Source organism: Heloderma suspectum, chromosome 1 (assembly GCF_057233095.1).
Source record: "Heloderma suspectum isolate Gila_16-S chromosome 1, 16-S_ref, whole genome shotgun sequence".
NCBI lineage: Eukaryota > Metazoa > Chordata > Lepidosauria > Squamata > Helodermatidae > Heloderma > Heloderma suspectum.
The window spans coordinates 253,882,204-253,906,443 of record NC_139458.1 but is presented as its reverse complement, the minus strand read 5'-3'; the positions used below and the strand labels follow the sequence as shown (position 1 = coordinate 253,906,443).

The 24,240-nt window shown below is 42.3% G+C and overlaps 1 protein-coding gene across 7 annotated transcripts in view; it reads left to right on the top strand.

Moving 5' to 3' along the window:
- SPTLC3 (serine palmitoyltransferase long chain base subunit 3) overlaps positions 1-18,782 on the top strand; it is a 124,360-nt gene extending 105,578 nt beyond the window's left edge. For all 7 annotated transcript variants that reach the window (XM_084824655.1, XM_084824701.1, XM_084824683.1 and 4 more), the window contains 3 exons: positions 9,822-9,957; positions 11,614-11,743; positions 16,813-18,782. In XM_084824655.1, coding sequence (XP_084680781.1) covers positions 9,822-9,957; positions 11,614-11,743; positions 16,813-16,926 — 380 coding nt within the window. In that variant the 3' untranslated portion in view covers positions 16,927-18,782. The remainder of the gene's footprint in view (positions 1-9,821; positions 9,958-11,613; positions 11,744-16,812) is intronic.
- Positions 18,783-24,240: the final 5,458 nt, after the last annotated feature.

Sequence of the window (24,240 nt, the reverse complement as noted above, 5' to 3'; positions counted from 1 at the left end):
GAGGCAGTTACATTGATAAGACATCAAGCCACAGAGTGCTGAGCAAGCATATAGACAAAGATTCAAGGCAGAGCTTTCAACTGTTGAGATCCTGAAGTCATCACTGGAATTCTGACATCACATTCCTAAGTGTGACAGGGGAACGTTTGAGCAATATTATTTATTCATGCTTGTAATGGTTTTAAGTGGAAGAAAGAAAGCTTGATCTGCAGGTTATCAGCAGTTATTCTCAAGTGTTCAAGTGTATTCAGGTCAAGTGTATTCACCTCTCTCCAGCCCAGCCCTAGGGAAAAATGAAAAAGAAAAGTGCCTTGGATTTTCTTGCCCGAAGCCCAGAAACACAGAATTTACACAAACCTTGCGAAAATCTTAAGAACATAAGTAGTAGCTTTGTAACCATATAGTCTTTCCCATGGGGAAGAGTTTTTATTGAGGAATTCCCATTTCAGTTGACACAGCCAAATGTCCAAATATAAAAACCAAGGGTGTCTCTACATTAAAGGAAATTCCGCAGCCTTACTGGGGCATTTTGCTTCTGTTCCCTTGGCGTGATGAGGGTGTGCTCTTTCACAAGGCAGAAGTGAAAACACCATTTCCCGGCAGACATGCTGGGCTTCCAATTGTTTGTAATGGAACTGTGCCATCTAGTGGTTGCTGAAAACCTGTTTTGTGGGGGGGGGGGTCGCTTCCAGCTTATTTCTGTTTTGTTTTTGTTTGTTTGGGGGGGTTGCGCAATTACCAGGGGAAGGGATGGGAGACATCCTGGAGGTTGATGACATCACGTAATGGACCCGCAAACCTCCATGAGTGGCCAATGACGAGCACATAATAAATGCCTCGTGTAGAAACAATCAAAGTTTATTTGAAGTGAGAGGGGCAAAAAAAGAGGGAAGGCAGCGGGAGCATGGTTGAGCTACATTAGACTAAAGGGATTAATCATAGCGCCCTTCAGGTGCCCTGGTTCCAGTCCATTTAGTGCTTTATAGGCAAATAACATCTGTTTGAATTGCATATGGAAACAACCTAGAAGATCTTCTAACAGCAACAAAGTATGTTCCATCCAGTGGGTCCCAACTGATTACCTGACTGCTGCATTCCCAACCAAATGAAGTTTCTCATTTGTCTTTAAAGGAACTCACATAGAATACACTGCAGTACTCCACCCAAGATGTCACCATTGCACAGATAACAGTGGCAAGGTCCACTCTTTCCATTAGCGGCTGTGGCTGGTGCACCATCAAGTTGGAGGGAAGCTCTCTGTACTGTTTGGGCATCTAAAGTCAGGTCCAGATACGAAGCTGAAAGACCTGGTCCTTATGTGGAATTGCAGACCCATCTAAAACAGTCCAAACACAGTTTTGTAGTCTGTTCAACCACCTGCAGTACCTCCTTATCAGAATTGAACTTCTGAGTAAAGGCTGGCCCTATCACGAGGTAGCCTGATGTGGCGCATCAGGTGGCGGAATGGGAAGAGTGGCAAAATGCACCACTCTCCCCCTCCAAAGGGCCCGCTGCTTCAGGTTGCTGCTGGCAACCAGTTTAAACACCAGTTTGGCACAGCCATATCTGACTTAAATGAAAAGGAGAACAAAAGCTGAGCTTCGTCAGCATGCTGATAACACCTTATTCCAAGTTGGCAGACAACCTCATACAATAGCTTCATGTAGATGCTGACTGCATCAGAAACAGAATAGAGCCCTGCAGAACTCTGTAGCGCAACAGAACATATCCCCCCATCACCATATTTTGGAATTGCATCAGAACCACTGGCATGTGGTAACTCTTATTCCCATCCCAGTCAACTAGTCCAAAAGGATACCATGCTCAGTAATATCAAAGGCCACTAAGAGACTCTGGAGAATTAGCAGGGTGTTAGGCATCTTGGAGAGCCCACTTTCTGTCAGGGAAATTCATATAGGATGAAGCTGTTCTCCATAGAGAACTGGCGCATCTACAGCTGGTCCAGCAGTTTATTTTCCACCTCTGAAGTGCTCATCAAAGCTTATGGGTAAAGAAGGGCTTCTCAGTCCTCTTGAATAGAGTGTGTAATTCCCATTAGCATATACTGCCTCTACCGTAGAAGTGAATAGAGCAGCCTGCTTACGCAGAAGCTTCACATACACATTGGAGTTTCAGCAGAATTCTGGTTTTCCAGCCTTGCAAAGGAATACAGTGTATAGGTTTCTGCACAATCCTCTCTGAGATCTAATGTGTCAGTTGAGAAGCTAGCTGGAAACTGGAGTTGCTGCACTGGTGATAAATGGAACAAGTTCCAAGAGAAGAACTGAATAAATGTTTACCTTAGTTTCCTTTTGCAATTAAGGCACAGCTCATAATAATGGAACAGGGCAAGTTCTTTTTCCTCCTTAGGAAAAAAATGTTCTGGTTGAACACAGATTATCCTGGACCAGTCTTAACATTTTTAGCTTTTGGCTGGTGTGGGTATAAACATAGTGTTCATTGAGGAGATAAACCTGTCTCTGGACTGTACAATTTCAAATTGCACATGATAGAAAGCTCCTCTATAAGAAAAAATCTATTTACATAGAAATCAAGCATATCGAGAAGAAGGTAAGCCCCTTCTCACTGATACTGTAGCTTTCTATGAAAAGGGAACTTTTAATTTTGTATGGAGGAGCTTTCTCTCATGTGAACCTGCTCCAAACTGCAGTCTGAAGCGACATATTCTAGGCACAGATATACCACCTTGGTGAGAATTAGGTTCTCAAAAGCTGTTTTAGCTTATTGGCTAAGATTTGTGATATAAATCAGGAAGTTCCCAATGCAAATCTCACCTCTGCCATGAACTCAGTAGTTCATTTTAGGCTAGCCACTCTGATCTGGCTCTCAGTTCCCCCCTCCCTTTTGTAATATGGGGATAATACTGACCTAACTTTCAGGGGTGCTGTAAAGCTTACTGCAAACATTCTAGAATGCTATATTAATACTAAGCATTTATTATAATTCATAAATATACAAATGCAAATGAATACAAGGACAATTTTGAGGCCTTAACTTGAGGTTCCTGAATCACTGCTGTGGGTGTGCCCCACCCCAAATTATCAGTCTGCTTGCAATACCTGTGTTCTAGTGAGTGAGTGAGCAGCCTTGAAAAATGGAAATATAGCGCCATCTAGCCCCTGCATAAAGTTTAACCATTCATCCTTGGCACTTTTTTGCTTATCCCATGGGCTTCTCCCAAAAAGCAAGATGAGTGCTTGTTGCTCATCAGAGAAATGGAAAATGGTCTGGGTAGTTCTGTAGTGTCCGAAAATACCTTGGGGATCTGACATGATCTGAAGTGTTGACTCCAATTATCTGTGCTACAGATTATTTAGGGAGGTAAGAAATTACAAGCAAAGTATTCCACCTACACCTTGAACTAGTAAAAGTTGCACATTTAAAACCTGGCTTAGGCAAAATAGTCCAACCATTTCTGCTTCTGTGTCATGCCCTTGCAGAATTACCTTGATTTAAAGTCAAGGAGCCACATCTAGCTGTGAGTCTGTAATTGTGTTCAAGCACTGAGGTTTTTCCAAAGTACCTATCACCATAATATCTGTTCTTGTGTGTTTAAAATAGCTCAGCAAAGCATGTATATAGGGGTGGGGGAGGCAGTCATGCGTGTGTGTGGTCTTTGACCACAAAACACATAATCAGAAATGAGACGAAAGTGGTGAGGCTTGGTAAGGAATGGCTTGCACCCTTTCTGTCATCCACTTGAAGCAGTTCACTTCTGTGTTCACTGCTTACCCACCTCAATAAAGCAAATCAATTTAATACAGAGCTAAAATCTGTATTAAGGCTAAAATCATAACAAGCAACAAACCATGTAGAGATCTAAAACCACCTTAAAACACATCATGGCAACACAAATATACAGAGTTTTAAAAGCTTCTGAGAATAAAAAGGTATTTGTATGGCACCAAAAGCACATTAAAGTAGGCAACAGGTGGACCTCTCTGGGGAGAGCATTCCGGGGTGGGGGGGCTACTCCTGAGAAGGCCCTTTCTTGTGTGGCTGCCCACTGCATCTCCACATGCAAGGGCACTTTGTTCACAGCAAGGTTTCAAGGTCTACATCCTATTTATAGTTATTAAAAAACAAAACTATATCTGTGGTTTTGCCTACAAATCAAATGGATCCTTTCAATGGAAATCGGGGATTTGACACCCCAGGACCTTTAATGGTCACAGATGTTTCCTGAATGGCGTGCAGAATGAATCAACTGCTCCAGAGATTGTGTGTGAGAGGAAATAGCAGTTAGGAGCTTTGAATTTGGAGATCAAGGGAAAGGCAGAGAGATGGGACTTCACTGAAGGTGAAGTACCTTTTGGGTGCTGAGTATCTCTGGGGATCTGATGCTGCAAAGTGGAACTCCTGTCTTTCTGTAGTGCTTGTTTCACCCCCACTTACGCTCTGCTTGTACATTTGTAAATAAAGCAAATATCACTGAGACAGGGGTTAGATCCAAACTTAGTCATGCTTAGAGTAGACCCTTTGAAATCAAGGGGACTTAAGTTAGTCATGACTAACTTAAGTTCCATTAATTTCAATGGGTTTACTCTAAGTGACTAAGTCTGGATCTGACCCTAAGTCTCTGAGTAGCTCTCCTCCAAAGATAGTGCTGCTTGTGAAACTTCTCTTCACCTGAGTGTGTGTAACAATATATATTTAAAATATTGAAGTGCAAAAAGCAGTGTGAATTTTAAGAGCATCTTCCACTTTTTTGTATACACCACATAATAGCCAGCCCTTTAGGTGGTGCATCTGAGGAATAACCTGAAAGACCTAGCCTTTCCTAAATGACACCCCTGAGGCATGCTTTAAAGGCAAGTCTCTCCTATCTATTAAAGATTGTGTACATCTTGATCCTAGCATGAAGTCCTGGAGATAAGATGCATTCTAGGGAGAAGGAAGGTTTTTTGTTTGATATAGGGATATCAAAATATTTCCTGTAGTGAGATGGTCACTTGCCTCCCCCTATACTCCATCATTTATGCAGGGGCGGGCTATGTTGTTGAACTGTAACCCCCATCATCCCTCACCATTGGCTATGCTGGCTGGGGCTGATGGGAATTGCAGTCCAACAACATGTAGATGGCCAGAAATTACCTGATTTATGGAACTATTTTTGCCCCAGGCCACTCTGTGCTTGCTCACTTAATTCAAGGACAAATGATAGCAGCTTTTTTGTTGGATGCTTTTGATCCCTACAATGTGGCCATTACCGCCAACCCACAAAGCAAACCAGGGAAACTGCAATGAGAGCACGAGTTGCATAATTCAAACAGAGGAATTACGTTGTGAAGATCCCTGTGTGAAGGTGGTGCCTCCTGTTTGGGTATGACACCCTTAAAGGGCTAGCATAGGCATCTCAGATATGGGCATGGATTAGGCAGTGTGGTCTTCAATTCCTAGAAGGCTTGGAATCTCCTCTGGTATAATACTAATTTGCCATTGTTTTGTTGAAAAACTGAAGAAGAAAGCAGTGGATTAAAGAAGTACTACTCATGCATTCTCTCTCCGTGCAGTTCTCTCCAGCCAGGAACATGGATCCTGTGTGTTAGTTCATTCTTGAGCTTCATTAACCGTTGATTGTCTTCTCTAAAGCCACTCCTGGTAGAAAATAGGATTTAATTTTTATACCCTTGTCTTCTCTAAAGCCACTCCTGGTAGAAAATAGGATTTAATTTTTTATACCCTTGGTAACTTTTAAGGAAATACCCTTTTTTCTAATCTGTGCAGTAAAATGTGATAGTCCCAGGCTCACAATATTTATGGTGCCGAAAAATGTACTAAGTCTCGTATGTTTCCTGTATGCTGTTCAAGGATGCACCATCCCCCACTATTTGTTACTGGTTCTTTTGAAATCTGTTATACCAAAAATATTTTTTGGAAATACCCCCAGACTATTGTTTTTATTAGCAACTGGGAAGCTTTGTAGTAAGATGCTTTTTTCTTTTTTGTTACTCTGGCACAGCTGTTTTTGTTTAAGCACCACTGAAGAGATGGTTAAGCTATGGTTAACTCAGTGGATTTGTCAAACTGAATGGTAAGCGCAAAGGAGAACAGGCTGACAGTGTGACCAGATCTGTGTATAAAAGATACTTAAATACCAGGGCGGGGGAAGGGAGGTTCCTTTTCTTTTAATTCAACAAAGGCACAGATAATTCCTGAACTATCCATTTCTATATGAATTTTCCCAGGTGGGAAGACATGTACTTCAACTGTCCCCACCTTCCCAGGTGGGAAGACATGTACTTCCACTGTCCCTTTCTACAAGGGGCAACCCCTATCCTGGAACTGGTTCCTGATAAATCATTGTCCATATTTTTTGCCTCTCAGAGATGCCTTGTTATATTTCTGTTAGTGTGAGTTGCTAGTGTGATCATCTCAAGGTTCAGCTCCCTCTCTAGATCAGGGGTGGGCAACTTATCCCTGCAACAGAAGTGCAGCTTTGTCAAAAGGCATGGAAAGCATATGCAGCAAAAGCACCTTTGTAGTTGTTTAAACTGTAAGAAAGTTCCCAAATGATGAATCAAGGAGAGAAATCCTGCAAGCTGATAGCCCCTCTGATGAAGCAAGGACAATCTGTGTAGGCAGCCAGCTCCTACATGAATGGAATGAAACCAGCTAAGAGGTCCATTCTTCGCTGGTTTCATTCCATTCATACCACTGCCTAATAAGTGGTTGACTGTGACACTACTAATCATCTATTTTGAGAGGGATCTTAAATAGACCTTCTGACCCAACATATCTCTTCAGCAGCTGCATGCACATAGAGATTGTTGTTATCAGCTGTATGCATCTGTGGATCAGGGAAAGAAATACAGAAGAGTTAAATCTATTTACAGTCCTGTAAGTTCCAGTTCTTTGCCAACATAGTGTGTTTGGAAATCAGGAGAGCTGAAATGCCTCATTTCTCAAACCAAATGGGATGAAGGGAAGAACCTCAGGATTATGGTAATTACTGATTTTTTTGAATATAGGGAAATGCAAAATAGTCTGGCTTAAAGTGGTACCTAAGAGGAGTGCTAATTACAAAGGGCTCCAGAGACAATGTAAAATAATAATAATTCTCGGTGGGGTGGAACAGGATGTGCCCTGGATAGCTGCTCTGGAAAGAGTGGGATGCTGTAATGATTGTGATGGTGGCCTCCTAAAAGAGAAATATGGTGGTGCAGTCAGGCTGTTAAAAAGATCAGAGACGCCACAAGATCTGATACTTTATGATGTACAAAGGCGGCCTGCAAGCTTTTGCAAACATGTGCTTTGTGTCTGTCTCTTACGAACTAACATTAGAAGTAATCCGGCTAGACTTACTTGGATATTAGAAGATTAAAGAGATAGCAAGGTTATCACCTCCATTGATGAAGGCAAGATCTGACCGTCTTGAATTGGGGAAGGGTTCTGTTTCCTTTAGGTTTACCTAGACCCTAGAATTTTGTGTTTTATGTTTAACTTATTGATGTCATATACAACAGAATTCACACTTGTGGCAAAGACTGGGTTGACAACTTCCAGGTTTAGGGCAAATATCCTGAATTTTTGCCCCTTGGAGAGCCTGACTTATACTGGTCTAGATCACAAATTACCTTTCCACAAAATCAATATAAAAAGAGAGCTGTTCTGTGGATTCCCCTCCCCCCACTCCTTAAGCAACTCTACTGAATGGCCCCAGTTTGTGATCTGGCACTCAAATGTCAGAATGCAAAGAACTACAGTCTCAACTGCAGCATAAGGACCCACCCAATCTTGTCCCAGTTCAACTGCATTTCCAGCAGTTCCTCTGCCCTGATGTGGTGGAATGTTAGGGCTGTTCTGCTTTGCTGGTGCATGTGAGGCAGGCCCCAGCCTTCTATCAGAAATGCACATGATGACACAGCCATGTATCTGCCTCTCTCGAAATAAAATGAGCTCACCTGGCTGTGGATGAACTATCAAGTGGCCCACCCCATCTTTATATATTATTGCATCACTCTCCTTTTCATTAGCAAATGTATCTCTTATCAGAGAGTTAAGAGCTTTGAGTAGGAAAACCCAGGACAAGTCACAGCAGTGGAGTCTACTTGCCTTTCCACATGCTACTCTTGCTTTGGCTGCTTTATAGCCTGATTGTAGGAGCTATCTTTAGCTTTTGTGTATTAGACTTGTGCTACGGAGCCTTTTCTTATCTGTCATGTTTTATCCTGCCCATTCTCCAAGGAGCTCAAGGCAACATACATGAGGTTATCATGCTTTTATCTTCACAATGAACCTACAAGGTAGGTTAGGCTGTGAGCCACTTACTGATGGTCATCTAGTGACCTTTGTGCACTAGATGTGCACAATTTGTACTTAGGTCTCTCCAGCAAGTCCAACACCCTGACTCCCCTCACAGACTTTGTAGTATAGCCATGTAGTTTCTAGCACTTGTTTCCTCAGTTCGCTACTTGCATCTGGAACAGTGGTGCACCACCTTTTCGGGGAGGGAAAGGATTTGTGAGAGAGGGAATAGAAAGCCTTCTCTCCACCACTTCCCCCAGTAGTCCTGATACAGACCTCTCTTTGGTCGCTGCTAGCAGCAGCAGGGAAAGAGTGATCTGTGTGAGGGTCTCTGGGGGAGGGTGTGGAGAGTACAAGTGGTGGGATATTTGGCAGTGGTTGTGGGTGTCAGGGTACTCTTATGGGGGCAGTAAAGGCCTGAGAGGGTCACACATTGTTCACCCCTGATCTAGAAGATGGAAGTCGCAGAAATGCAACATCAGAACCAACGCTTAGTTAATTTATGTTAGCTCCTTGAGCAGTCTTCCCTAACCTGGTGCCCTCCAGATGTTTTGAACTCCCATCAGCACCAGCCAGCATGGTCAATGCTCAGGAATGCTAGTCTAAAACATCTGGAGGGCATCACATTGTGGGGAAGGTTGCTCTAGAGCATTGCAGAGTACACTAAAGTGGATGAAATGTATCAGCCGTTCAAACTCCTCTCTAGCATTCCAAAAGGATAGTATTTTAATGAATTCATGATGGAAAGATCAGCCTTTCTTTCTTTCTTTCTTTCTTTCTTTCTTTCTTTCTTTCTTTCTTTCTTTTGTATACCAGAAAACCATATACAAAATCATATTTTTAACTTAGTAAAGTTCCAGGTATGCACAATGAAGATTTGTGTGTCCTTGATCCAGAAAATAGATCTGGGTATCCAAATTTGTCTTGAAAAGATGTTGAATGGAATTTGGGTGGGGTTGCATGTCAGAACAAAATCGTCAAATCGAGTTTATTATATTAAGCAACGTAGAACTACCATATAGTAGTCAGCCATGATAGCTTACTATTCTTCCTGCAGATTTCACTCAAAATACTTCCACTGTGCCCTTTTTAATGCAATTGAGAAGCAATTACTATTCTTGAAAAGAGAAGCGGGAAGTGTACTATATGATGAGGCTACCATTCACATGTCCTCCCTCTGCAAATGTAAAGCGGGGGGGGTGGGAGGTAGAGCCTGTTCTCAACACTGTCTGGGGGGAGGGGAACTAAACTACCCCCACCCCCCTGCTCCTTCTCTTCTCTGCAGGAACATTGCTCCAGGCAGTGTTTACATTATATATTAGAGAATTTATTAGTTTCGTAGTAGACTGTGTTACTTGCTGATCAATCTGCAGTATGAAGATCTAGATGAGGGGTAAGCAACTTTCCAGATGTTTTGGGCTCTGACTCCTGTCAACCCCAGCTAGCATGGCTAATGTTGCCTACCCCGATCTAGATCTTGTTTGGTTCTTTTGTACTATGGCAGCATGAGTATGACTTTGTGCACCCACTGATTTCATTGTTCTTTATTTCAGGACTTCAGAGAGTCCGCCAGCTAGCAGAAAACACAAGGTACTTCAGGCGAAGATTGCATGAACTAGGCTTCATTATTTATGGCAATGAGGATTCTCCTGTTGTCCCTTTGCTCCTTTACATACCTGGTAAAATTGGGTAAGTTAACTCTTACTGCCCCAGGAAGCTGTGCAAAGTTTTCAGAATTTCATTTGTAAACTCAAGTAGTAAATGTACATAGGATTGCAGCCCAAGTCTCACAGGAGGGACTGTGGCTCAGGGGTAGAGCACCTGCTTTGCACACAGGAGGTGGCAGGTTCAATCTCTGGCATCTCAGGGTAGGGCAGGAAAAACTCCTGCCTGAAACCCTGGAGACCCACTGCCAGTCAGTGTCGACATTACTGGGCTAGATGGACCAATGGTATAAGACAGCTTCCTATGTGTTCTCAATTCATTTGGTGCATTGTTCCTTTCTACATAATAGCTTACTCATCTAAGCCTAAAAAATATGTAGCCTTGGTCTTCGACTGGTAGATCAGGAGTAAGCTTTACCCTGAGCTAAGGTGGGTTATATCATTTTTGTTTCTGTTTAGAGTTGTTGTTTTTTCTTGGAGACAGAAAAAAAAGTGACAGTGAAAAATGCATAGGGAGAGAGGAAGGGTGACCCAAAGCAAAGGAGGGACAGAGCACCTTTACTTTTTAGTAATTGCATAGGAAATGGAATGTTGGCAAGTACATCTATGATTTTATCTACCTATCAGGCATGCTATATTACTGGCTTTCCTGTGTCGGCAGGGGGTTGGGCTAGATTTAAGACACCATTAAATGCGGCCTAAAAATAAACAAATGAAAATGTAATTACCTTTGCGGTACCTTCCAACTCTGATTCTGTCTCTGCCTGACAAACAGCCAGCAAAATTCCCTCTTTTTGCATCCGGTCACCCTAGAGCGGGGGTGCAGAACCTTGTGGAGCCTTCCCCTGGCTCCACAGCCACTGATCCTGTGGTGGCTTCCTGGCGTTTGTACAGTTGTCTCCCACTCTAAAAGGCTGAAATGCCTCTCCTAAGGCTTAGTGACTGGCAGTAAGAGCTTTAAGCTACAATAGGCTGGCATTTGAGGCATTCTGGCCCCACCCCTTTTGCCTTTGGCCTGGCCCACCACTAGCATGCAGCCTCCAAGAGTTTCTCTGAAAGAATTTGGCCCTTGGGCTGAAAGAGGTTCTGCAACCCTGCCCTAAAGAGAAAGCGGGGAGGAAGACATCTGTAAAACCATTTAAAGTAGGTCATAAGAGCATAAGAAGAGCCATGCTGGATGAGACCAAGGTCCTATCTAGTCTAGCATTCTGTACACGCAGTGGCAAACCAGATGCCCATGGGAAGCCCACAGGCAGGCATGACTACAATAGCACCCTCTCACTCATGCTATGCAGCAACTGGCATACAGAGGTATATTGCCTCTACTTTCAGAGATAGCCTATAGCTGTCATGACTAGTAGCCATTGATAGCCTAATCCTCCATGAATTAGTCTGTTGCTGTTACTAAAGATTTCTGAACAATTGAAAGATCAGTAAGAACCATAAACAATGCATGCATTAAACAGCCCATCATATGCCATCAAATGCCTGGGAATAGAGACTGCAGCTCCCTGTTGATGCATTTCTTACAAAACTAACACTTTCCCCTGCAAATCTAGCTTTTATATCAGCAGCATTTACATCATCTTTGCATTGTTTAGAAGTCACTCTGCACTACGGCGTCTCGTTTTCTTACCGTTTGAAGGAAATAACCTTTTGTTTCACTCATTTCCTTACCCAGGGCATTTTCAAGACGCATGTTAACCAAAAATATTGGGGTGGTTGTAGTTGGCTTCCCAGCTACTCCCATCACAGAATCCAGGGCTCGGTTTTGTGTATCAGCTGCTCATACACGGGAGATGTTAGATACGGTAAGCACAACAGATGGCTTTGCAAAATGAACTGCACATGTTGGAGGGGTTTGGGAGAAGCTCCATCATGATTCTCTTGCGCCATATTCTCTTTACTGTCTGCCTTGCCTAATCATCACCACTTGATTGTGGAAGCTTTGATTTTTTAAAAAGTAAATAAATACTCAGTTCACTGTTAGAAACAGCAGAACATAGGAAAGATGCAAAGCAGGTAAAATAATATATTTTGCCTAACCAGCTTGTCAGTTTACAAATATGTAAGTGTTCAAGTTTTATAGAACCCTTCAGTGATAAAGTGGAAAGGGATATATGTATTCTATACGTAGAGAGTGAGTGTGGGGTTAAAAGTGGCTGAAATATGTTTTATGGATTTGGAAAAACTTCCTTTGCTAAGAGCTGACACTGACAAGCTGTGCCCCCCATTGAAGTGAAAATAAATTGCAAATCCAGATTGTCTATTCTCATGTTTTACTAGATTATTAGCAAACAGGGTTAGGAGTTTGTTGTGTATAGACAAATAGCTCCACCCATAAAAGACTGGTTGTAGGACTATGGTCTTCATGCCCAGTCAGTTTGGGTAATAAAATAAAAGTTGGAATAGTATGTGCAAGAGCATAAAGTCTTAAAATTCACTTTGGACATTACATGACTTAGGGGTGGGCAAACAGACAGAAGGCAAACTCTAAGCAGTATCCAACAGGGCCACTGTGCTTACACAATCAACGTAGCACTAGCAGAAACAAACTCTAGCATAACGGCAATAATGTAAGCTGACGTGATGGGTGTTCTGGGGAAACCAGTCTCGCCAGCTTATGCTATTGGCATTGCACTAGAGGTTGCTTAACTCTAGCGTTACATCAATTGCATAAGCACTGTGGCCCTGTTAGATAATGCCCTTTGTAAACTAATGCCCTGGTTTGCACATAATGCTACATAGGATTTAGTGGTAGGTGCATGCATTGGAACATGCCTGAACAAAGCCTCACATTCACATGCTCCCCGCTTCTCCTGTGTGGCCAGTTTTGTTTCACTTTTCCCAAAAGCTGGCTTGTCCTTACATTTGGGCCAGAGATTGTGATTTAAAGCAAACTCATCAGTTTCAAAACAAGCTAATTTCAAACTCTGAATTTTTTTGCTGGTTTGTTTAACCAGAGTTTGTTTTAAGCGGCAGTATTGCAACCGAAACTCTCCCCATGACCTAAGTTCGAGCCCAGCAGAAGCTGGGTCTCGGGTAGCCGGCTCAGGTCGACTCAGCCTTCCATCCTTCCGAGGTCGGTAAAATGAGGACCCAGCTTGCTGGGGGACAGGTAGTCACGACTGGGGAAGGCAATGGCAAACCACCCCGCTATAGTCTGCCATGAAAACACCAGCGCAAGCAGCGTCCCTCTAGGGGTCAGTAATGACCCGGTGCTTGCACAGGAGGAACCTTTCTCTGGTTTGAACAAAATGATGAGCCAGCTTTTGTGTAAAGCGAAACAACTTGGCTAGAGTCCTCCTCCTGGCCGTATGGAGTGGAGGGAGCATGCAGTCCTGAGGCTTTGCTCAGGTTGGTTCCAGCTTGTGCATGTAGCACTAAATCCTGGCTCATTGGTGATGTGTGAACCAGGCCAATATCTTCTTTATCACAACTGTTTACACTTCCTAACTCTAGGCTTTTGATTCTGAAACAAACCAGAGTGTAATTAACCTAGCTGTTGTCATGGTGAGATTTCAGTGTGCCATGTCAATCCTGCTAAGTTTGGGATATATTCAAATAGTAACGGGCAGGGAAGAGTTGCCTCTGATTTTTTTCTCTTTTTGTATGAATAGGGCCTTGCTATGATTTTATGGCCCTGACACTCCATCCTTTTCTCCATGCAAATATCATGCTGTTGCGTGTCAGTCACACGTTTTGCCATAGTACAACTTACCATAGTACAACAGCTTCATGGCAGACTTGAGGAGTAATGGAATGCTGTACAGTGCTATAGGCCAAGGCCATGTGGGGTTAAGACAGGAAATGCTAGTTCCAAGGCTGGGGTCAAAGGTAGGCATGGTTGGGAACCTGCTGAGGGCCCACACCCCAGCAGGGGCTCAGTGACAAGAGCCCCCTGCTATTGCTCCTCCCCTTCACCGTTGCAACCTGCTTGTTCACCTGCTTTGGATCAGACAATGATGGTGATGAGAAGGAGGAGCAGTAGTTGTGACTGTATATTTGCTCTCTGGCTCTAAGCCTGCAAAGCAAGCAAATGGTAGCAGTGATAAGTGGATGAGGAGCTGGTGGCAATGGCCATGAGAACTCACTGAAGGAGGGGGCCCATTGAGGGTGTCTTGCCCAAGGGCCAAGCACTGGTTAGTGTAGTGAAGTTTGCCTGTTGCAGTCCAATTCTGAAGGACTAATAACACTGTAGCATCCATTAAAGAAGGTCTACTTGATGGTTTATCACCGATCTTCCCTTTGGATAAACATGAAACAAACAAGGAAAAAAGAAAGCTGTACTATCCATAACCCAAAATGTTTACTGCCCTAATTTAGTTATGCATCCACTAGTTCTTGAAATGAAGAGGTATCCAATGACCTTAGTCCCAATGCATTTAGTAAGGTAAATGCAGATAATCTGCAAATAATGCACGCACACGCACACAGATGCAAATAATGCAAATAAAGAAATGCAATGTACTACAAGGTCATGTAACTAATTGCACTAAAGACATTTTCAATTGACAGAGATATTCTTGGTCTCTTTTCACCATTGAGGTAAAAATCCGTAGTAACTTCATAGCAAAAGCTCCCTGGATTCTTATGCTAGAACTATTTAAAATTTAAATTAATAGCAATGCTCTCATCTGCTCACGTACACTTGGTTAATACTAGTGCTTATATGGGAGGAGTGCTGCTTTTAAACTAAGCACCTCAGCTTTTTGAAGGCATGAATAAGGGCTGCCTTTGTCATTAAGGAAGAGCCTCATGTGGCGCAGAGTGGTAGGCAGCAGTATTGCAACCAAAACTCTCCCCACGACCTGAGTTCGATCCCAGCGGAAGCGGGGGCTCGGGTAGCCGGCTCAGGTCGACTCAGCCCTCCATCCTTCCGAGGTCGGTAAAATGAGGACCCAGCTTGCTGGGGGAAAGGTAGTCACGACTGGGGAAGGCAATGGCAAACCACCCTGCTATAGTCTGCCATGAAAACGCCAGCATAAGCGGTGTCCCTCTAGGGGTCAGTAATGACCCAGTGCTTGCACAGGAGGAACCTTTCCTTTTTTTCCTTGCCATTAAGGAAGGTTTGGGAAGCTTCATGCTTCGGGGTCAGGAGTGGTAAAAGTGGGTCTAGGGCTGGATCCGTGGTAGTAGTGTTTCTAATGGTGTTGAGGGAAATTCCATTACACAAAAGCAGGAGTACAATTTTTAAAAAAGTTAGGATAAAACCACTCGTAAAAAAATGTATGTTTGTTAAAACACTCAGACAAAATACAATTGTGTAAGTATATTGGGGTTTGGTTGTGTAGGTATTGTATTACAACGTAAAATAAAACAAGAGAAGCAACTACAAAATAAAGAAGCGATGGAGGTGGGAAGAGAAAAACCAAGCAAATTCACAGTTCAGGTAGCTTCACATGCTATAATGACCTGGTAGAAGAAGCGTATTCTGAAGTGGGAGGAGCTGAGTTGCAGTATGAGGGCCTATCTCCTTCTAACAAGTGCTTGGTGGAACATTAACTGAGCTAACTATTTGGACAAAACATTCCAACTATTTGGTTAACTGTTTGGACAAAACATTCAAAAGCAAACAAAATGTACTATTAGGAAAGCAACCTAAAGGGTCATTTTTCCCTTCATGTCCAGGGGTGGGGGAAGGGAGTAAAAAGTACCAATGTCCACCTCTTCATCGGAGGCCAAAATGATACCACTGGCTAATTCTGAGGCCCAAAGTCTGTCATCTCTCTATTCATAACACAGTTATGAATATGGATTTCATTTGGATCCTCCAGGTCTTGATTTCTTTCTTTTTATATATATAGTGGAAACTCGGAGTATTTCCAGATGAAGAGCTCGTAGATCTCCTGATGTAAGCTACAAGTGGAATTGCAGTTGTGTTTCCACACTTTCAGGGGATATTGTGCTCGTTCTATGTGTATATTGGGACATGTTCCATCAATACCAGTGCCCTTAGCTCTATTCTTCTGTCTTTTTAAGGGATGTGATTTTGACATTGGGTAGCTGAAGCTATGACACCTCGGCTCACGTTCACTATACCCTTTGCATTTGGGTGGCATTTTTTAAAAAATATTTCTTTCTAGTATCACCAAAACACTTTCCCAACTACACTTTCTTTTTTAAAAAGTATTTAAATATCAAACTACTACTTCAATGTAAGTGTTATGGTGCTATGCCCCTATAATGCTTTTTTTTTATTTTTAGAAAAGGAAAGCATTTTCTAAGCACTGCCTCTTTAGGAAGCTGGTTAATAGCAGTGACCAGAAACCGTGTTTTGCTGATTTTTAAAAAAAAATTAGCATCATGGTGTTGTAGTGCTATACCCTTATAATGCTATAATACCTTTTCTACAAAGCAGGGGGTATAGCGCTATAATGCTAATAACATTTTCTTTTAAGTGATACTTTGCTATTTTAATTTTGTTTTTTAACTATAGCCGGATAAGTATTTTAGTGCTACTTAAAATATGTATTTAAAAAATGACCAAGTGGTAAAATGGTGCCCACTGCAAATGCTATACTGAATGTATGCTGAGCTATGATAGGCACACATCAAAACCATGTTTCTTAAAAGATAGAAGAGTAACATTAAGGGCATCTACATGTGTGGAGATTTCATTACACTTCTGTCCTCAAAGTCGGATTTTTTGAGATAAGAAAAAAGATGGAAGCAGCACTGGGAAAACATGAGAGGATTACAAATGGATGACAATGTCATGTGGATCCCCTGTAAAATATGAGTGAACTTGCCATGGTGATTCAACCATAAATGCCTTATCTGGAAGCAGACATACTCTTCTGTGATTCTTTGCTCTTGATGCTAAGCAGAAGTGAGAGGAGCTTTATATCTTTCTTAATACAGTACTGTTGCATTACAGGTCCTGGATGCTCTAGATGAACTGGGTGATTTTTTGCAGCTGAAATATTCCCGGCACTCCAGGTCATCTCGTCCTGAACTATACGATGAAATGAGCTTTGAACTTGAAGATTAAGCTTCCCTCCCATGGAGAAACCATTATGAGGGAGGGAAAGGGGAACCTAAACAATAGGAATGCATTTCTTCTTTCCTAGGACAGTTTTTGCTTCACAGTTAATTGAACCAAGAGAAGTACTGTGTGTGCGCGTGTTTTTCCAGAACAGATTCTGTGTGCAAGACACTGGAATATTGCTATGGAACCCCTCCAAGAAATACAAGTTGTGGTACTATTATTTGATGCAAAAGACTTTATTCCATTCAGCCAGTCGCTATTGTGCAGCCTTTGTTATGGCCCTTTTAATGAGCAGGCTTTGGATAGTTCTTAATTATGATTACAATAAACTTTTTAAAAGAGTGTCTTGGAATGTAGTATGTTAGTTGAAGACAAAAATGAACTTGTTAAATCGGCTTTCACTTGTAGAACAGCATATCTCCATTGCAGCATATGTGAATTTTGGCAAAGGGAATGGTGGTTGGACATGTCTTGGCCTAACGACTAGATTGACAGGTGCCTACATGGAGGAGAGTGGTTATTCAGGACCTGCTTAATATTTAACTGTTACTGGCAAAAGATTTTGAGGGACAGGGAACAACTGCAACTCCTCTTTGCCAGTTGTTGTTTTTTAATGTTAAACATTTTTATTTGGTTTGGCAAAAAAGGAGAAGCCACAAAAAGTCAGCTTTATTCTTACACAGTTGATGCATTGAATTATTTTACAATTAAAGGTAGAGAGTCTCTTTTACTAGTTTGATCTTAAAGTGGGTTTATACGCTTTCCATGCACAATCTTAATTACCATTTCATTTTCCTGTTTGCACATACACAGCATTGCAGTTAACAAAATACAGTTGATATTTACAAGCCCATTTTCTGTTCTTCTTGAACCACTTTAGTGGCTTGGTAAGCATACTTGTGAGTAAGGAACGCTTTGGCTGTTAGTTACACAGACTATGATACTCAAGGAACTTGCTGTTTGTAACTCTGACACCTGTTAAATTGAAAGATCTGAGTCCTTTTATACTGCTATTTCTATGAGGTATATGCAACACAGTTGGAGATAGTCAGTATTTTTGTTTTCCTATGAGATGTGTGTGTGTGTGTGTGTGTGTGTTTAAAATGTTAACTGTTTTAAGAACATGACCAGTTATCTGAAAAGGGCACGGGAGACGAGAAGAATAGGTGGATGTAGTCCCACTTCCATTCAGCCAAATGAATGGGATCATGACTAATGGAAACCTGTCACTGTCTTCAGACTCAGTTGTATGTGAAATGATGTTCTCCAGTCTCAGCAGTTAAGGTCCTTGTAGTCTGTGTAGCTTTTAAAATAATAATAATAAAATAACCGGTTGAAAGTAATTCCTGTAGCTTTTGGGAGCTGCAAACCATTCTGGAATATCTGATGGCATTGTAAACACGTCCGATCAAGAGATGGTTAGCTTTCTGTTGCCCAGATGTACTTTGCTTTCATGTTCTTGAAAGCTGTGGTATCCACTTAACCCACAGCTGCAAAATTAGATTTAAGAAGAGAACAATTAAATTGTGGAATAGCAATTACAGTATATGACTCCCTTGCTTGTTAAAGCAGCTTTGAGGATAAAGCAAGCCTGATTAGTTATGAGGTCCCCTTTTTGTTGTTCAAGTTAATAAAATTCAATGCTGCTATAATGTTAAGAATGGACCGCAACACATTCCAAAATATCAAATGTCTGCTTCAGAAGTGTATTTGGGGGATGGGGAGTGAATTGTACAGTGTTGTATGATTGTTCACTTTGGCAGATGAACTTGAGAAACACTAAAGGGGCCCATGTTTGTGTGTTATACTAAAACTACTGTATAAAGATTAAAGGATGTTTTGTGTGTTTTTAATTTTTGAAGTTGGCTTGTTTCTTCATTTACAAACTTGCATGGAGGGTCTGGATGAACTTTCCACTGATGAATGATGGTGAGTTACAGAAGAAACATCTGGAGTCACGAACTGCAATCCACAGGGTCCATAAGACATCCTGATTTCAGTGGTCATTTGTGGGAGATGTGGCTTCTCTCTCTCTCCTTCTTGGCATCCTGTCCAAGTTCATGCTCTGGTCAAAAGTGTTTTAAAAGAAAAAGTCAAGTTTAAATTGACTTTAGTCAAATCATTCCCCATAACTGTCTCTTCCTTCCCCCCCTTGCCCCGCTCACATACACACACACACACACACATCCCAGCACTCCCCAGGTAGTTCTCCTTGGGTTAATATGCTAAATCATTGATCCTGGCATGCACAGTGATTTCAGTATGTGTTACAACATGACAGAGAGGCGCTTTTCATATTGGCCACACTTTTATGCAAACTGTTCCATGGTGGGTGTATCTGGGAAGAGTATGTAGATAAAACTAACACTTCAATTTAACTAGCACCTTTTATCTTCACGAAATAAACAGGCTCTCCCCTCTGAGTCTTTGTCACCCACTATCAAAACTACAGCACAGACCTCCTCTCCAGCCCAGTGTTCAGTCTCTTGCTGTACTCTTCACTTCAGTAACCAGAAGTTCCTTTGTCTGCTTTCTGCTGTTTCACTCCCTGGGAAGAGACTACTACAAGCAGATGCTGGAATGATCTCTGATCATGATCAAAGAAAGCAGAACTCTGGCTCAGAGCAATGCTACCGCTCTGAGCTGCTTGAGGCAGGGGCAACGTGCATTGTGTGCTTATATAGGTTTCTGAAGCCTGCTATTGGAGCCATCTGCCTCGCTGCTCTCATATACAATGTGGACAGGTGTGTGACAACAATCACAGTGAACATAAAAAAGAAAAGCAGTTGTCTCATCTGTCTTTGCTCCTTTCCACTTCATTGATTCCCATTTGCCTCAGTTTCCACCTTTGTGGGCACATCAGATGCCTCTGGCTGCATCTCATGGGTAAACATATACATTGAAGTGGCATCCGATTGCATTGTTGACTGGCCTGATCAGCTTGTAGGTTTATGTAGAAATGCTGTCTTGATTTTCATTCTAGGATGAATATAGTTGCAGGATAAAGAAACCAAACAGGATCACCTGAAATGTGCATTGCCCCTCCAACAGTCAGCCACCATTCTGTGGCTACTGAGCATAGTTGGTCCTCACTGCGATGTTTTCTCCACTTCATTTTTTTTCTAAAGGGTTTTTTATATATAAATTTCTGAAAACCTTGGGGTTTCACAAAGTCTGCTTATACCTCCCTCTTGTGGATGGATTGTGCAGTTTGGGCTACATAAGGATCCATTCTTGGAGAATGAGTCAGCATAATTGTCTCGGGTTGGTTCTAGAAGATGTCAAGTTTTGGGCTTCCAGAAGAAGTACAAATATGCCCAAGCGACTTGAGCATAAAAAAAAAATCATACATAGACTTTTTAAACTTTCTAATATCTTACATGAAAAATCCCTCTGAATTAAATTCTACTTGCTCCCAAGTAGGTGTGCATGGGATTAGGACCTAACCTCTGAATAAATATGCATGGGATTGGGTAAGAAATACGTACCCCTGATGAGTTATTAAGGTCAGCACAAATAGGGAAAGAAGCTACATTAACAGAAATAAAGTAGTCTTCTAAAAGTGCTGCTGACAAGCGAATTGTTTAGTCTTAAAAACAGTGGTGCAGCTACAGCTGGGCCGTGCAGCCAAAGTCCAGGGCTCAACAGACCAGCCTGCCCTATGGCCGCCTATAGGGCAGCAGGTGATGGGGGCAGGCCTGGCTTAAGCACCTGAGCTTGAATGGGTGTGCCAGTGCTGACTGTTCTCGCAGCATCCTTTCTTATTTTTAAAAACATTTTGTGGTTGGGTGAGCATGTATATGGTTAGAGATGCTCATTTTATTTTTACTTTAAAGTGTCAAACTGCACATGCTCAGGGTATTAGGGTTGGCAGACAGTTTTTCTTTTGCTCTAAAATCAGGAATATAGAGGCAATTATAAAGCATGGAATGGGAGTGGGGGAGAGGTAGATGTTAGTTATAAGCTTCACAACTGAAGTAATAGACATCTAAAGGAGATCCTCCATAAGACCATTAAAACCAAGTCTGAAATTACCTAGCTGCCCCACTGGTCAAAAACTGAAGTGGAGTAGCTGTTGTCACCTACAGTAAAACCAAAGTTGTGTGACTCCTTAAAGACTAATTAATCTACAGTAGTAGTAATGTTAGTGCAGTAATAATGTTATTGTTTAGCTAAGCCTTAACAAAAACAGAAGAGACATTCAGACTTGAGCAAGAAATTTAGCTCTCAGTTTCCTGGCTGCCAGTGCAAATAAGGAAACATGCATAGTAACATAATTTTCATTCTCAAAAAGCCGAAAGCATACAAATTCACTTGGTGTAACAGAATTCTTCCTGAGCCTAAACTTGGAGAAATATTTTTCACATGGATCCTTATAAAGAGGACACTGGGTAACATAATGGACAAAGACCTCAGTAACTGTTTTACAAAACACACGAGAACGCTGCTCCAATGGTAATGTCTTATAATGGCTTTCTAAGAAAGAGAAGGCATAATGTTAAACTTTATTAAAGCAAATAAATGTATGGTGGTATACATTTTTGTGGGCCAGAGGAACCCTGACCCCACCCCGTTGCTAAATACATTCATGTATTGGTATTTAAGGTGCAACAGGAGTCCTTGTTGCATTAGTCCCAAAAATGGGATCGCAAACAACGTTCAGCTCACTTCCTGGATGTGCTTTCCCCCTCTAGTTAAAATGGCCTAAACCTTTTGGGGAGTTGTGGAGAAGAGGAGGTGCCATGCAGATTGTAGGAATGTGAACCGCAAATTGTCAATCATTTTGATGATGATGGCCATGCTATGTTACGTCTTTTAAGGTCTGAAATGATGTTGGTATCGCCTCATTTTGTATGCTTTTGTCAGGAACGCCTTGGCAGCCTCTCTCAGTAGATTCCAATAGCCAACTCAAGACACAGAGGAAAGGGAATTCTTTTCAAAGCTTTAATCCCATTACAGCTTAATGACTCTTTCACATGCTAATCACCAGCGGCTAAAGCAAGGAACAGCAGCGTGGCCTAAGCTTCAGGCAGGCAGTTGATCCCTGTTTGAAAGAGAGTCACTTGAAGACCCAGAACTTATGGGCTAGGGAGAGATCCTCCCTCTTTCCCTTGGGTCCATGGGAGGAGGCCGTTGCTTGCACGCCAAACGGGCGCTACGCCTCCTTTCCGCACCCTCCATCGCTCGTCACTCTTTGCGTCTGCGTCGAGCGTCTAAGAAGCCCCCCTCCTGCACTCCCTCACTACCCGGGTCACTAACTATCTCTGGAATGCCGGCAGGAGGAATCTCTGCCAGGTGCTGAGCCTGGGAGGGATGAGCTGGCCCCTCTCCCATGGATAGCTGTTCCTCCTCAGAATCAGAACTGCTCTGGGGCTCTCTGGGCTCAGTTTCCACCCTGACAGCTTTGTGCTTGTCTTCTGCACGGTTAGAAGTAGGTTATCAGCTGTTTTACCAACATTCTGCATTACACAACTGTGCAAAGCTGTCCTTATTTTTTGATTTTCAATTTAGTCCACACATCTTGATTTTTCTACACTCCTAAAGCCACAGCTTCCAGCTGATGCAGGTGTGAGTGTGCTGTTGTTTTAACCTTATTTAGCTGATAGCATCTAGGCCTTCTATCTGACAGCAGCTAGCTAAAATTTTCATGTGGTTGGCTGAATTGGGCTGCCTGTGAAAGTCATTCAATTGGCTTCTTTAAGAGCAGGAATAGTCAGAACCCCTGAGTAATCCACCACAGCTAATAATCTATTTCAAAACCATTCAATCCCCCACTTCATAATTCCCCAAGTTTAGTAAATCCTAGCTATCCTCTTACTTAACAAAGACCTGTTCTTCTACAGATTCCAAAATAAGCCTATTATTAAACCTACATACACAGTTTTTGGACAGTGCAATGGTGGTGGTCAGACTTAAACCATACTGTGCAAAATGGAGTAGACATGGGGGGGGCACCTTTCTTTTATATTAAAACTTAGGTGTTATAAATGGCTTGGTATTTAATGCCAGCTGGATTGTGAAAAGTCTTTTTCCACACAGGTCTCTCTTTGCAAGGCAGTTTCAAGGCCAAGCTTCTCCCATTTCCTGAAATGTCATATGTGTCTGAAGTAGATGTCCACAATTAAAGTAGGGAATCAGATGGCAGTAATCAAACGCTATTTAATGTAACTAGGGGTGTTTGTTAATGCTAAATAGTAGTGGGAGTGATGATCATGTTCCAAGTGGCAACTGACTAGTGTGTGTTAAAGCAATAAGGAGAGAGTTGGACTACCTCTCAGCTTCTATATACACTGCTATATTATATCTGGTGTGATCCCACCAGGTATTTGCAAATCTGAAAATGGTCCCTCAGGGTGCTTCAAGACAGAGGGCTCCAAGTGCTAACAGTCAGGAGGCATTGTGCAACTATTCCATCTTTTCTTTCTTAATGTTTTTTTTTTCCTGGCAAGAAAAAAAAGGTGGAAGAAGTGGCAGAAAACACAGGAGGGTCACAACTGGAAGACGATGATGACTGGACCCTCATAAAATGCTATGAATGTGGCAGGGCAATTGCACAATAAAACCTCATCTGGAACCACCCCCAGGCTTTAGGACTGGAATGGGCAACTTGTGGCCCTCCAGATGTTTTGGCCCTCCAACTCCCATCAGCCCTAGCCAGCATAGCCAAAGATGAGGGATGATGAGAGTAATAGGCCAAAACATCTGGAGGGCCACAAGTTGCCCACCCCTGCTTTTAGTACAGCAGGCAATCCATATCTCCTTTTGCCCCAGCCAAGGAGTAGTGCTGCAGTGTTTAGGCTGCAGTCCCATACACCAGCTTCCCCCAACCTAGTGTCCTCTAGATGTGTGAGACTGCAACTCCCATCATTTCCAGCCAGCGGGCCTGGCTATGCATACCTGGGGGTAAGTCCCATCAAACGCAAGAAATGGGTAGGATGACACTGTGAATCCAGTGAACTGATTCAAATGGTGCCCCAGTTGGGCAGAAAATGGTTTTTAACGTTAAAAAAAATGGAAACTACAGATAATGGGCACCAACTTAGACGTGGCAATTATCCTTATTTCTCCTTACAGAAGGAAGTTTGTCTTTTAAGGGGGGGGGGGCTGCTGCAATATATACATGCATTCTTTGTTTTTCCTTCAGTAATATATTATTCCTATTCAAATTTGCAGATTTAATCTATTCATTAGCTAAAACCCATACAACTAATTAAGGCTGAAGAAATCAGATGACATCCCTGCCATTTATCATTCCCATTGTGTGTATATACCTGCAACTCAGTAGAACATTTCATGTATCTGATGAAGTCAGCTCCA